The sequence below is a fragment of the Syngnathus leptorhynchus genome, chromosome 10, assembly GCF_054491065.1.
Source record: "Syngnathus leptorhynchus isolate UIUO chromosome 10, UIUO_Slep, whole genome shotgun sequence".
Classification (NCBI taxonomy): domain Eukaryota; kingdom Metazoa; phylum Chordata; class Actinopteri; order Syngnathiformes; family Syngnathidae; genus Syngnathus; species Syngnathus leptorhynchus.
Genome location: NC_141204.1, coordinates 3,845,634 through 3,858,678, shown reverse-complemented (window position 1 = coordinate 3,858,678; position 13,045 = coordinate 3,845,634). Strand labels below are relative to the sequence as shown.

The 13,045-nt window shown below is 41.1% G+C and overlaps 1 protein-coding gene across 2 annotated transcripts; it reads right to left on the bottom strand.

Annotated features, from left to right (window-relative positions):
• Window positions 1-100: 100 nt before the first annotated feature.
• On the bottom strand, window positions 101-12,508 carry efemp1 (EGF-like fibulin extracellular matrix protein 1). Of its 2 annotated transcripts, XM_085922451.1 has the most exons (11): window positions 12,422-12,508; window positions 12,085-12,182; window positions 11,444-11,489; window positions 11,090-11,353; window positions 3,699-3,821; window positions 3,417-3,536; window positions 2,619-2,738; window positions 2,427-2,546; window positions 1,569-1,695; window positions 1,317-1,509; window positions 101-1,216 (listed from the first exon to the last, which is right to left on the bottom strand). In XM_085922451.1, the coding sequence occupies exons 2-11, from the start codon at window positions 12,166-12,168 to the stop codon at window positions 1,055-1,057; spliced, it is 1,359 nt and encodes a 452-aa protein (XP_085778577.1). In that variant the 5' UTR covers window positions 12,169-12,182; window positions 12,422-12,508; the 3' UTR covers window positions 101-1,054. The 2 variants fall into 2 exon arrangements, with proteins under 2 accessions (XP_085778577.1, XP_085778578.1); XM_085922452.1 differs by lacking the exons at window positions 3,417-3,536; window positions 3,699-3,821.
• Between the last annotated feature and the right edge of the window lie 537 nt (window positions 12,509-13,045).

The following is a 13,045-nucleotide window of genomic DNA, read 5'->3' as shown; positions in this document are numbered from 1 at the left end:
AGACATGGTTTTGCCATGAGAAGAAAAATTAGTAGTATTACTGACGATAAGGGTGTTAAAAACTAAATCGAGAATTCAACTGCGACAAAATTTTCTTGGAAATCAGATTTTATTCCACGATATATAACTTTTGCTCTTCTGGGTACAAACATTTGATATAAGATATTTAAAAAAATATATTTTAAACAGAACCCAAAAAATATAAACAATATATGGAAAGTATGAACGGCTGGATTAGTGCTGTGCCTGATGGGGGATTTTTTTGCTCCTGTCTCTAAGGCACGATGGTGGATGACCCAAGTTACAATAATATATTTTTTTAAGTGAGTTAAGGACATATATATATATATATACACACACATACACACACGTCCTACATATGTGCTGCATTAAAGTGCCACGACTGTGACGTGTGAAGCAACACTGGGGCCGAGTGACCCACAGACCGACCCGTTTGCTAGCTTGCGTTCATATTTCCTGTTATTGGCGTTGGAAGTGCATCGGCGCAAAGTATAAACAGCTCGGCCACATTAAGGACGCCCTTTGAGGCAGCTTCTTTTTTTTTTTTTTTTCCTCGCAAACACACACACACTGATTTGTTACCTAGCTATGTACATGACTTAATGCGTATGAAGCAAGCGACTCACTGGCAGGCGATTCTGAAGCTTTCTGGGAAATTGTTACTCATGCAAAAGAAATGATTTTTGTAATGTAAAAGGTTTGAAAAGAATTGTTCCTTACCTTTGTGTATAACTTCTAGACAGGTTTTAATGAATCAATATGAATTTGAAGTTATATGGTGGAAAAAGTTTTGAAATGTTTTATGTTAGTCTCGTTTTCAACAGGGGTGTGTAGACTTATCCTATCCCGATATCAATGGCTTGCCACAGTGCTGTGTAATAAAAAAAAAAAAAAAGTCATCACCGTGCATCCATTCGACTTCTTCATCATTATGTGGTGGCGACGTATGCGAGGGTTCCTATTTTATGAAGAATAACGTAAGGTACGAGAATTGTACGGAGACAGACATTGGCTGCGTTACGACGACGGGCGCTCAGAAGGCGTACGCCCCCACGATGACGGTGAGCCTCAGCAGGGAGCTGGAGTGATAATTCATGGTCAGGTGGTGCGTGATCATCTCCAGGTCTACCACGTACTCCCTGGGGCCTGACAGAGGCTTGGTGAGCACTAGCATGGCGCTGGCGTTGCTGGAACGCTGCGAGAACAAAGAGGTAAATAAGCCACGCCCCTTAAAGGCACATCTAACAAACAAACTTTACGTTCTCTTTGGTGATGTCCCCTCAAAAAAAACTTACCCGGAGGAAGAAGTCGCCCGCCTCATTTCCGGCTTTGACCCGGAAGGTGTTGTGCGTGTTGGCGTAGATGTTGGTGGCTTGGATTTGGAAGATATCGGCGGGCACGGGCCGCTCGGCTTGGATGCTCATGTACTTGTAGACGATGGACGGCGGCAGGCCCTGGCATTCGGCCGGAGAGCGGCAGATGCAGCGGCTGGCAAAATTGCAAAATATTTTACTCAAAGAGCGACAACTTAAGCGACGTTGACGTACTTTTCCGAGGATTGGGTGTAAGGTGCCTCGCAGGGGTTTCTGGGATAGCAACGGAAGCCACCGTAGTAGTTCCAGCACGTCTCATCATCTTGGCAGTTGTGTGTGCCCGTCTCGCATTCGTTCACATCTAGTCATGACACAACAAACAACTCGAGATCATGTACATGGCAAAGTTGCTATCTGTTACGCCGAGTCGTAGTTCTGGGGGAATCCTACACGGCGGTTACGCAAAGAAGTATTAGAGGTAAGGTCGTGAAGAAAAAAAAAAAAGCTCGGTCACAGGGTCGTCCAAACCACAGGTCTATTTGCGGCACAGTGACTTGGATTCATCTCCTCCCTCCCACAAGCGGCAGGATTCATCGAGAGGCCTGCACCTGACCGAGGCAGCGAGGGCAAAAACATAACATCAAATAAATCCACTTCAAAAAAACTAACACAGAGCGTGTGTGAATTCACTGAGGTGGTTTACTGGGGGGAAATACTAAGTGACTTGTTGTGTGTCTTCAGAAAGGGAGGCTGAGTTCTAATCACCAACGAGGCATAATAATTCACATTGATTGTCTGGCAGCGTCAATAATATCAAATATTTACATACATTATTGCCTTACAGGTAATAAAGGTTCTACTGTCAGCAAGAATCTCTAATATTACTCTAAACTGGTTCAAGTTCGATCTCAAATTTGTAGTAGCATCTTAGACCAAATGCTATGACCAGTGGTGTTCCCCAGGGGTCAATCCAAGGGCCCCTATTGTTCAATCTGTACATACTTTGATGGATGGAGTATACATTTATGTCAAATAAAAAAATGTTTGTTAGTGTTAGACAAGAGAACTGAGTGACTGAGGATGTTGCAGTACCTTGACACAACCTGTTGCCCTGCAGTTGGTATCCTTCTGGGCACTCGCATGAATAACTTCCAGGACTGTTGATGCACTGATACTGACACATGTAGTTGGAGAAGCTGCATTCATCAATGTCTGGAGGAAACATCAACATGCATGATGATGTCATGACACATTCCTCGTAAATCCCAATTGTACGGCATTTACCTTGGCAGGAGACCAAGTCCGAGGCTAGCTCGTGGCCTTGGTTGCACTGGCATAAGAATGAACCAATCAGATTGTAGCAGTGATGCTGACATGGACTCTGCGTGTCGCATTCGTTGACGTCTGACAAAGGGGAACACGACTTGTTAAGACACACATTCCATATTCATGTAGAATTAATTAATATACAGGTAGGTAATTAAAGTAGCAGCCTGTCAGCAGGAGGACTTAATGCTCATTTAATTTAAGATTATTTTCCAATTGATTGATTAGATATATTTTTATCAAATTTTCTTTCATTTTAATTTGAAGTCTTAGGGAGACACCTTATAAGACCGTCAGGGTTTCTCGTCTTCCTTGCGCGTGGCTATTTTTTTTTAATTATTATTTTTTCTTCATGTGACATTTGTGTTATTTTTTGTGTGTGCTAAATAATAAAATAAAACATTAAAAAAATTAAAAAAAAGCAGAGGTTTCATGTCTGCGGCAGTGCGCCACTTTATAATTGACGAATATAAACGTCCACGGTAGTGAATGACTTACATTTTTTCTAAGAATAATCTCAGTCAAATGTATATTCCAAATTTTCCCAACTAAATCGGCAATATTTGTGATAATTTAATCCTCGTGTGTGTGTGGTCTTATTTCCCGGTCCTTGTAAACATTCTAACACCCCTCGCGGATGGCTCGGCCTTTTTATTATTAAACCTGGCGAAAGATGAATCCGACGTTCCTATCGCCGAAGCGTTACCGTGCTGCTTTTTTACGACTTCCAAACACACTTCCTTCTGCGTGACTTACCGACGCAGCTGTGGTTGTTACTGGCCAAGCGGTGACCCGCATTGCACTCGCAGTAGTACGAACCCTGAGCGTTCACACACGTGTGCATGCAGTAGTGGGACATCGCACACTCGTCTCTATCTGCAGACACACACACACACACACACACACACACACACACACACACACACACACACGCTTCGATATAAAAAAAAGGATCCTTTCACTTTTTGGAGTCATTTGTAAAAAATCATAATACAGCAGGTGTGTATTTTGATGTTTTAGTAAATGACAAAGACTGACCTACACATTGGTCTCTGTTCCTCTGATAGCCCGCAGGACACTGGCAGCTGTACGAGCCTCTGGTGTTGAAGCAAGTTTGCTCAGGCCCACAAGTGTGTCGCCCCGTGGTGCATTCGTCTATGTCTGTGCTCCACACACACACACATGTATACTGAAACATATGGCAACAAAGCCAAGCACGCTACGGGCAAGGAGAGTTTTTTTTTTTTTTTGACGTGTGGGGGCTTTGCTGAGCTGGTCACACGGGAAAAAGCAGACGTGGATGGTCATTTCGGGTGACATGTAGGGTGGCTTTTGTTTTTTATTCTCAACAAACGTCAATTTAGAAATCCTTGTCAATCCGGAGGTAATTTCTTTGCTATGTGGTGTTAGCCCAAAAATGTGATACTTGCACACTTCCGATACGCCATCACTAGGGTGAATTGGAAAATAATCGGAGCGATTGATAAAAGCATAATAGCCTTGCTTACTGAATGGGACACAATCAAACACACACCACAAAAAAAAAAAAACACTCTCAAGAAGCTGCTGTAGGCCACTACTCACACCTAAACCCTCACGCACAGATGCTCCAGCTGCTGATGTCCCTCCCTAGGCCACGCCTCTTAAAGGCATACATCCAACACACAAATACAGTTATGTAATTGGGTCATTTCTGTCTTTATTTTAAATAAGCACGATTTGATTGCAATCTGGTTTTCTTCAAACTCATGAAATAAAACTTACAGTATATGATTAACTGCCATCTGCTGCATCTACCCCCCCCCCCCCCAACCTTCGCAGTCAACACACACACACAAACGAGAAGAGCGTCCAAAGACACGCCCATGCACTCTCATCTCAGCAGGTCCTCCTGGGTGGTCCTCCCAATGCAGACAGCCATTGGGCATCAGTTTCACAGTATGTCAAGTGAGTTATCCTCAATACCTCACACACAAACACACAGAATTGGGAAAGAGGGAGTCGTTATTTTTGTGATTTGGCATCTGCGCCGACCAAAAATAGTGCAAAAAAAAAAAAAAGCTAAAAATGTGCTGTTGCTGCTGTTTGTAGCTTTGAACAATGCCACTTAAAAAGCCAAAATACTGTCGAAAGAAAATTTGACATCATTGTTCAGATTACGGTCCACATTATATTTGACACACATTTTTTTTTGTTTGTATCTAAATAGTGTGAGTCTCTACTCGTCATTTTTGTCCTGATTATTTCACCACCCGCAGCACAAAAGAAGAACAAAGCGTTAAAGCGTGTTGACAGACAAAAAGTAGGCCGGTCCAAAAGGGCGACTTAAGAGACATCAGGTGCAAACTTCATACGGGCACAGACAAGACTACAGGATGAAAGCAGCGCTTTGCCGGGAAATCTAAATTCACTGATGTGGCTTGGAAGGCACCTGCGACAGACTTCCGTGTCAAGCAGTTAAAAAAAAAAAAAAAAAGATGGCAGCTTTTCCTGACTCTATACTGGATCTAATCAATGTCAGTAAATAGGTAGATGTACTTTAAAGCCGGGATCAAGTCAGGACCACACCTTTGGGCTGAAGGTATTTGGTGATTCACATAGACTGGAAATGGCGTGCCTCCTGTCAGCAGACTCAGACGATAAAAAAAAAAAAATAATTGACGTCACATCACAATCCACTAGAGCAATAACAACTTCTTTAAAAAAAAAAAAAAAAAAAGAAATTATGCAGTTCACCTTATGGATCTTGTGGCAAAATAACTTTTATTTAAATTTTTGCAGATGCAAGAAGGATGCTTTTAGGGATTGGCGGCCTTTAATTATCCAAACACATTTTTTTAGAATTTTTTTAATATATGACACAAGAATATTTCAAGTTATTGGACTTTAGCCTAAAATGCACGTGAACTTAATTTGACTTCTCTATTAAATTTGAAGTGTTTCAGTACTTTTTGCACCACTTACGCTTCTCTTATTTTTGATTTTTTTTGTTAAAACTCCGTTTGATCTTCGAGTATGTCATCAGTTCCTCCCAACAGAGAGTCGAATAAAACTTGCAATATAGCACAAACGCGAATAACGAACCGCTTGAGTTACATTTCAACTGAGTCAGCACTTTCTTTCTCTGACATCAAGATGAACTTAAGCACCGTTTGGCTTGTCATGATTAAGAAGAGAGAACCTGGCGTACACTAAATCCAATAGTCAATTATTATTACACGTGTGGGAGGCAAAGAAAACTCCAAATAAAAGACATATGTGCAGCCCGGGAACATCTCACTAACTAACTGCTACTTTGTCGCTGAGCCTTTGATTCGCAGCCAGTGTGTGTGGGGGGGAGGCCTCCCGGGTCTTGTAAAGCCCCCCCCAACCTCAACTTACCGCATGGAGTAAGTCCATATAGTTGACACGTAAAACCTTTTTTTTTTTTTTTTACTGCAACAAGCCACCAAAAGTGATGATGTGTGAGGTCATCCGCATTTTCCCCACACAGCTTTCTTGTTAGCAACACGCTCGAGCGAGGCTTTCCAGGGGACAAGTGGAAGTGGAAAGAATGAGGAGAGAGAGGGGAAAAAAAAAAAAAAAGGGTGGAGGACTGGTTTTTTTTTTGGTTGTTGTTGAAGATTTGAAGTTAGATTTACGGCGTGATCTCAGAGTTTTAAAACTCCCTTCGCTCTTTTTTTGGGATTAATTCTAAAGGCCTCGTGGGAGTTTTGGAGAGGGAGCTCAAAGAATGTGTGTGTGTGTGTGTGGTGGTTTTGGATATTATATTATTGAGTTTATTTTCTTATAAATGCTTCATTTTAGTTTCAGTTTTCTTACTTTTAGTATTTGTTTTAGTTTTCCCAATGATTTTCTTCAATCATAATGATTACTTTTGTTAGCCCGATAACATAATTCTTCCATAAATCGTTTTTTTTACCTTTGTCACAACGTGAAACCAAATTTTAATGTGCCAGTGAGCAAAGAACAAGCCAAAAAGTACGTGGTGTTTTCTTATTTTCACAGCGGATTTATTCTTGACATGACAGGGCCTGTTGTAATTATCACTTGAGAGTATTTAGTCTTGTTTTCACTGAAGCCATCGTGATGGAAAAGCAGGAGGAGATCCAAGGAATGGTTTGGACAGTGTTGGATGGGGGATTATTGGATGATTGAATCTTTGCAAAGAAGAAAAAATGGGTGGGGGGGGGCAAGAATTGCCATGCGAGTGTAAAAATCACATTTATCACTGAGCTAAGATGTGTTTTTACCAGCTGCTGTAACATTGTTCATAATAAAAAAAAAAGACCTACTAATTTAAATAAAGATTTGTTTAAAATGTATTGCACTTAAAAGGTAAATAAAATGTATCAAAATAAATGTTTAAAAACGAATGGCTCTTTAGGAATAAATGCCAATGTGTTGAGTGTCAAAGTTAAATACAACTGAACTGAAGTGATTATTTTACGCACCACTAGGGGGAGCCGGATACTAAAGTTGCTTCACGTACCGCATGTTGAGTACCACTGCTGGATTTGTTTGTTTTGCATGCATATTCTCATGAAAAGCAGTTTAGACAGAAAAAATAAAAAATGGGAGTGTTTCCCTTTCAAAGCAAGTCGCAGCTTAAGGCAGATAAGAAAATCAAAAGAAGCGAAGCCATAAATCTTATTCGCATTAGAGTGGGAAATATTTCTGTTATTTTGTTGAGAGGGGAGTTTAAAGGTTGATTTGTGCTCACAAAAGGTCAGAAACATTCAGATTTGTATCAGAAACATTTGCCCTGTTCTGCTCACTGGGATGAAACTTTGTCTTTTTTTTTTTTCTCCTATTTTTTGCGGGGATAAAACGAGACTTCTAAAATAGCTCTCAGAAGTAGTGGGTGAAAACGAAAAACCAGAATAGCAGAATGTGAAATGAAACAGAGAAGCTCTGAGATTGTCCAAAAAATAAAGGAAAATAAAGTGCTTGGTGGAGATTTCTAAGCAGCGTGTGTTGATTTCCTGACATGAGGTCAACGGAAAGATCAGCACACGGTGAGCAGATGAACGGAGGAAGCAGCTGGCCACTGGACAGCGCCCAAAAACAACAGCAGAACAACACTTTTGTGGACACGTTCGCCTTAGAGGTGCCATCGCTGATGTCAGCAAACGGTGAAAAACACCAAACGCTGGATACGCGTGCCGTAAGAAAAAAGTCTCCTTAGGGTTACTAACTTCTATCAAGTGCAAAAGTGAGAAGGGAAAATTGATTTTCTCTTTGATAGAAACAGAATCATCCCAACAATCCGGAATGCACGGTTGTCTAATACTCATGCCCGATTTAGTCCTCATGAATAGTAGTTGTGAAACTCTTCTTCATTTGAAGCTGCATGATTGTGTCACACTGCCTCCTGGTGGACAAGACGCAGATACTAAAATGTGCTTCGATAAATGAATCATGATGAACTGTCTTCACATTCTGTTTAATTATGTGTTTTTATAAAGTGCAATATTATGGAATGCTCTTTTCCTAAATCAACTCCTCAATTTAATTAAAAAAAATAAAATAAAATTTAAAAAACATCTATTTTAGGAAGGGTAAAACTAAAAACCTTTATATCTGGTTGGTAGTATTTGACTCATTGTGGGTGGCTGTGGAACGGATCACGTTCACGGTCATAAAAACAAGGTCGCGTGTCTCCTTCCACCAAAAATCAGCAGGCTGTCAACTCAAAAAGTTGAAACTGTGAAGGCAGCGTGTCGTTCTGCTACCCCCCCCCCCCTTCCCTTCCCTCCCTGTACTCGTTCCCCCCGCTTGCATTCCTGCTTCCCGCAGATCGATGTGATGCTTATCTGTCAAGGTGGTGAGTAATTCTTACCATCACAAAAGATGGGAACAAATGAAAAAAAAAAAAAAACTCTCTGACATTCCAGAGATATTCTTCCAGAGCCAATGCATGCTAACGGAAAAAAAAAAAAAAAGCAGGAAAAAATGAAGTGTACAGGTTACTCTTGTCACACACGTATTTGGAAAAGATTTCCGTGGTAAGGATGTTGCTCAAGTTTGCCAGGCATGCGGGTGCTAATGTGGCCGGCGTGACCTCAGTGAAAGCAGACGAGTCAACGATAGGGGCAAGTCCGTTCTTGCCCCACGCTGCTGTGAATGAGTGTCTAATTTCAACCATGACAAATACAATGATGCCTTCACTTACTATCATTATTTTGTGTTTGGGTTAACTTTGTTTTGATTCGATTTTGTTTTGTCACGATTTCCTTATTTGCTTTTTTTCCATCTGTTCTCGTCGGCCATGTTCCTTGTATCAACCGATCGGCTCGTTCCAGCTACTTATACTGAAAAGCATCATGTGATGGACCAAGTTTCCTTTTAGGGTGGTCTTGGTGAGCATCCTAAAATAATAACGCTAACCGCTTGTCAACATTGCTAATGACTAATTAGACCACGTTTGATGGACAACATTCGTTTTGCGGGAGAAGATGATCTCACCGCTGCTGGAAATAAGACTTAATATGCATGAATAAGACTTACAGCCAACCACTTGTGGCCATCTTTCCTCGTGTGCATGTGTTGAGTGGGTGGGCGAGGTCATGGAAATGCAAGTATCATTAAGCTGTCACACTCGCACTTAAGTTTTATAGCTAATGTGGCTGTTGCATTTGCAAGTGCCAATTTGTGTCACTACAACAACAAACTGACTGGGTTCAACGTGAAGGTCAAGTTTTGTTTTCTTTTTCTTACTTGTCAAAAGATATCTGCAGGCTTATATTTAATCAATAAAGAAGCGACTTCTAGTGCTGTGTACAACTTAACGAGAAGCTTTCTTCATGTGTTACTCATAAGTTGGATTCAAATATCTGTTGACTAAATGCTAACTGTTTGTGTCAATTCCAATTTATGTTAGCATTAAGCTAGCAGATGACATTCTTGGGTTGTCTTTATACAAAAATGCTTATTTGCTTTGTGTTTAAAGAGTTTTAGGAAACCTCAACAAGTAATATAGCATATTTTTAATAAGTATGAAATATAGCTAGCTGCATTTAAATGTAGTAATAGAATATAAAATACTCCAGAAAAGTAGAGACACCTAATCAAGTATTTGAACTTCCCAAAAGTGCTTTTTCTTGTCATATCATCATTTTTCTGTTGAAAACACTCCTTTGGCAGTCCAACCCGTGGAAAATTGGCCGTGTTCTTTTCCCCCCACCGAGCGTTTCGCTGATCTCTGGGTTTATTCGCCACACACGCGACATGGAGTCACCGGAAAACAAGCGGAGCGGCCCGTCAAAAAGCTGTGACGTTATTACGAGCTTTTCTGCGGCCAGGCGTTCGCTCCCACACTTTTCATGTTTCTCATCATTTTTTTTTTCTTCTCTTCTATCCAGCCTGACGCTGCACTCCTGTTTTTGACTCAACAGCAGTAAGCGCTGCCATGTTTTACGTCCCAATAAAAACACACATGAGGAACACTATCACACGGATCGTGCCTTTAGGTGTATTAAAAGTACATTTGTTACTTTTGTTTCTACGCCCGTAGCCGCTCGCCACATGCCTGCTGGAGTTACACCGCCGAACAAGTTTTGTCACAAATCAAAAATAATAATAATTAGTAGAGAGTATTTGAGCCACTGAGAATAGGCTAACTCTATTATTAAGCTAGCTGCAGAAATGAATAAAGAAATTTGAATTTGAAGTGCCTTTCATTAAAATAAAAAATAAAGTTCGGATGTTCTAGTAGGCTATTTTTTTTTTTTTTTTTGACAAAATGTTAAGAACCAGAGTGGTCAATAGGTTTTAGTTACCCCCCCCGGGAACAGAGCACATTCGTTAGCTTGTTGAGGTGAAGCCAAAAACATCACGCCGCAAGCAAGCGGTTTACAAAATGTGACATCACACAAACTTGCAACACATCTGGCGCACACGCGTGATGGATGAACGGCTTCACCTCTGGAGCGCTCCAGTCATTAACACGTAATTATGGAATACCGGCCTGGCTCGGAAATGCACGCTCCTGCTGTATTTGGCCAAGTGCAACAGAAGGCATACTGATGATATTTTGGGAGATAAGGAACCCCTTCAGGCCAAATAGTTTTGAAGCGTGTCGAGTACGGCGGTGCTACGCAGATGTCAGGGACGGAGGATTCCAATCGGCAAGCGAGGTGTTGTAAGCCGCCTTGGCTTCCAGTCAATTTTATGAAATGAGATTTAGGAGATGTTTAAAAGTTAAATGCTAATGCTCAAGTCTCTGTCTATGGCATTTCTTATGATGTTTGCATTAGCACTAACCTCTTGTTTTAAAGAAGCAATTCTATCAAGGGTGGCATCGTGTCAAAGCCAAAAGGTCAAAGGGGTCAAAGTGCTTTTTTTTTTTTTTTTATGACTTCAATGAGGAAGCAAATTCACACTCCTGCTGACCGACTTGACCACGGCACGTAAATAAATATTCTTACCTCTGCAGATGTTCTGCTCATCCAGCATGAAGCCAGCGGAGCAGCGGACCGTCGTCAGACCGTTGTAAGAGACTCGGCCGGGGAAGACCCGAGGGGGTTGCGGCTGGCTGGGCGGCGCGGCGGGCTCTTGAGGGGGCACCTCCTCACCTTCCTTGCTGATGAAGATGCGAGCGCTCTTGGGAAGGCACAGGTAGCCACCGTAGTGGTTGATGCACTGCATGCCTCCTTTGCAAGCGTCATCCAGCAGGACGCACTCGTCGATGTCTGAATGTACAAGACAAAAGAGCAGAAATAAATATGCCATGTTTTTATATTTATAACAGTTTTTCAAAAATGAATGTAAAACAGTCTCACCTTTGCACTGCTCACTAACACTGTCATACTCATAACCTTCAGTGCACTGTGAAGGAAACACAATTGTATTAAAAACATAAATCAAACAACTATCACGGGTTTGTAATAACTTTGGGTTTCTGACTATATTAGAGTAAATTTTGTTGAGTTTTTTTTTTTACCTCGATTCATTTCAATTAGCTTGAAGAGCAGGTTTGCTGGTTTTTATTTGGGGAAAAATGATTCGTTTTAATTTAGTTTTTATTCGTTTTTTTTATATAAGGAGTATTTGTCGAGTGCAAGATTAAAAATGTACTTACTGCCCTCATGACGTCACTCACATGGCCACACCCCTCAAAAAGCACACAAGCCTGGTGCACAGTTGTGACTTTTTCTCAACACAGTAATCACACTCTTGATATCAGAGATACTTTTTATTAGTGTGTTCCATTTTGTTGAAAAAAATAATAATTTGGGGCAGTGAGGGGTCTAGAACAGATGAATGGAATTTCATATTTAATTGAATAATGACCTAAAAGAAATATCAAACTTTTGCATTGGTTGTTGAATGGTTAAATCAGTTCCCCGCATTGTTATTGTTATCATTCTACTTGTATTTATTTATTTATTTATTTATTTATTTATTTATTTATTTTACTTACCGAGTAGGAGATGGGCTCCTGAGCCTCCTGGGGGAGGACGCAGGAGAAAAGAGCAGCGAGGAGACCCACGCAGATCCACAACATATTGATGACAGTCACTGCGGGGGTGAGAAATAGAGAGGAAGAGAAAGGAAGAGAGAGAGCACAATCAAAGTTTTAATAGCATGTATGATGACATCTTGAACGAGTCCTGACATCTCCTGTAATGTCATGTTGATGCTGGGAACCTGAGGGAATGTGAACGCGAAAAATGAACGCACCAAAACCGTGCGTAAATACGCACGAGTGGGGAGAACATGCGTGGGTTAAAAAATACAAATAATAATCGATACTTTACCTGGCGAGCTCAAACAAGTGGTTCCAAATCAGAGGGTGCGACACCGTGGAGGTGTTAAGTGTTGTTTTGTGAAGATGGTGAGCGAGTTGAGCAGTATTTGGGATGAACACGAATGGGGTGAGGGGATGACATGCAGGGGGCGGGAGGCGGTGTGCCGGCCAGGTTGGGTCTCGCTCACCGGGCTGTAAACCCAAACCCACGAAACAGGCGGAAACGGTGACCTCTATTGGCAGTAAGTGGTATTGCATGCGGAAAATGCTTATTTGCACTGTACTTGTTCATTAAATTTTTACATTTGTATTATACTATATGAATTTATATTTTTTAGATTGATTTATTCCTGAAGGGGGGCATTCATCACTTCACTCGTTGAATACAGTTCTTATTTTAAATGAATAAATGAGATATTTTTTTATAAACTCAACTGTAAGCAAAGCCTCCGTAAAAGACTGCAACAGCGTACTCCAGCGATAATTTGTGGTACTGCATACGCTATCTTTGGGGGTGGTTCCAAGGATTCTTGTTCAGCTGTCACTCCTGATTCCACGTCCACGCCCAGTACCACGCCCCCCACCCCATGCCAGATTCGACAAAAGTGTGCAATTAAAAAAAAATAAAAAAATG

Excerpts from the sequence above, each read along its gene's own strand:
- efemp1 (XM_085922451.1), bottom strand. The coding sequence starts at position 12,168 with ATGTTGTGGATCTGCGTGGGTCTCCTCGCTGCTCTTTTCTCCTGCGTC. Across the intron at positions 11,490-12,084 it reads AGGAGCCCATCTCCTACTCG|TGCACTGAAGGTTATGAGTA; the intron begins GTAAGTAAAATA and ends TTTCCTTCACAG. Across the intron at positions 3,537-3,698 it reads GAACAGAGACCAATGTGTAG|ATAGAGACGAGTGTGCGATG; the intron begins GTCAGTCTTTGT and ends GTGTGTCTGCAG.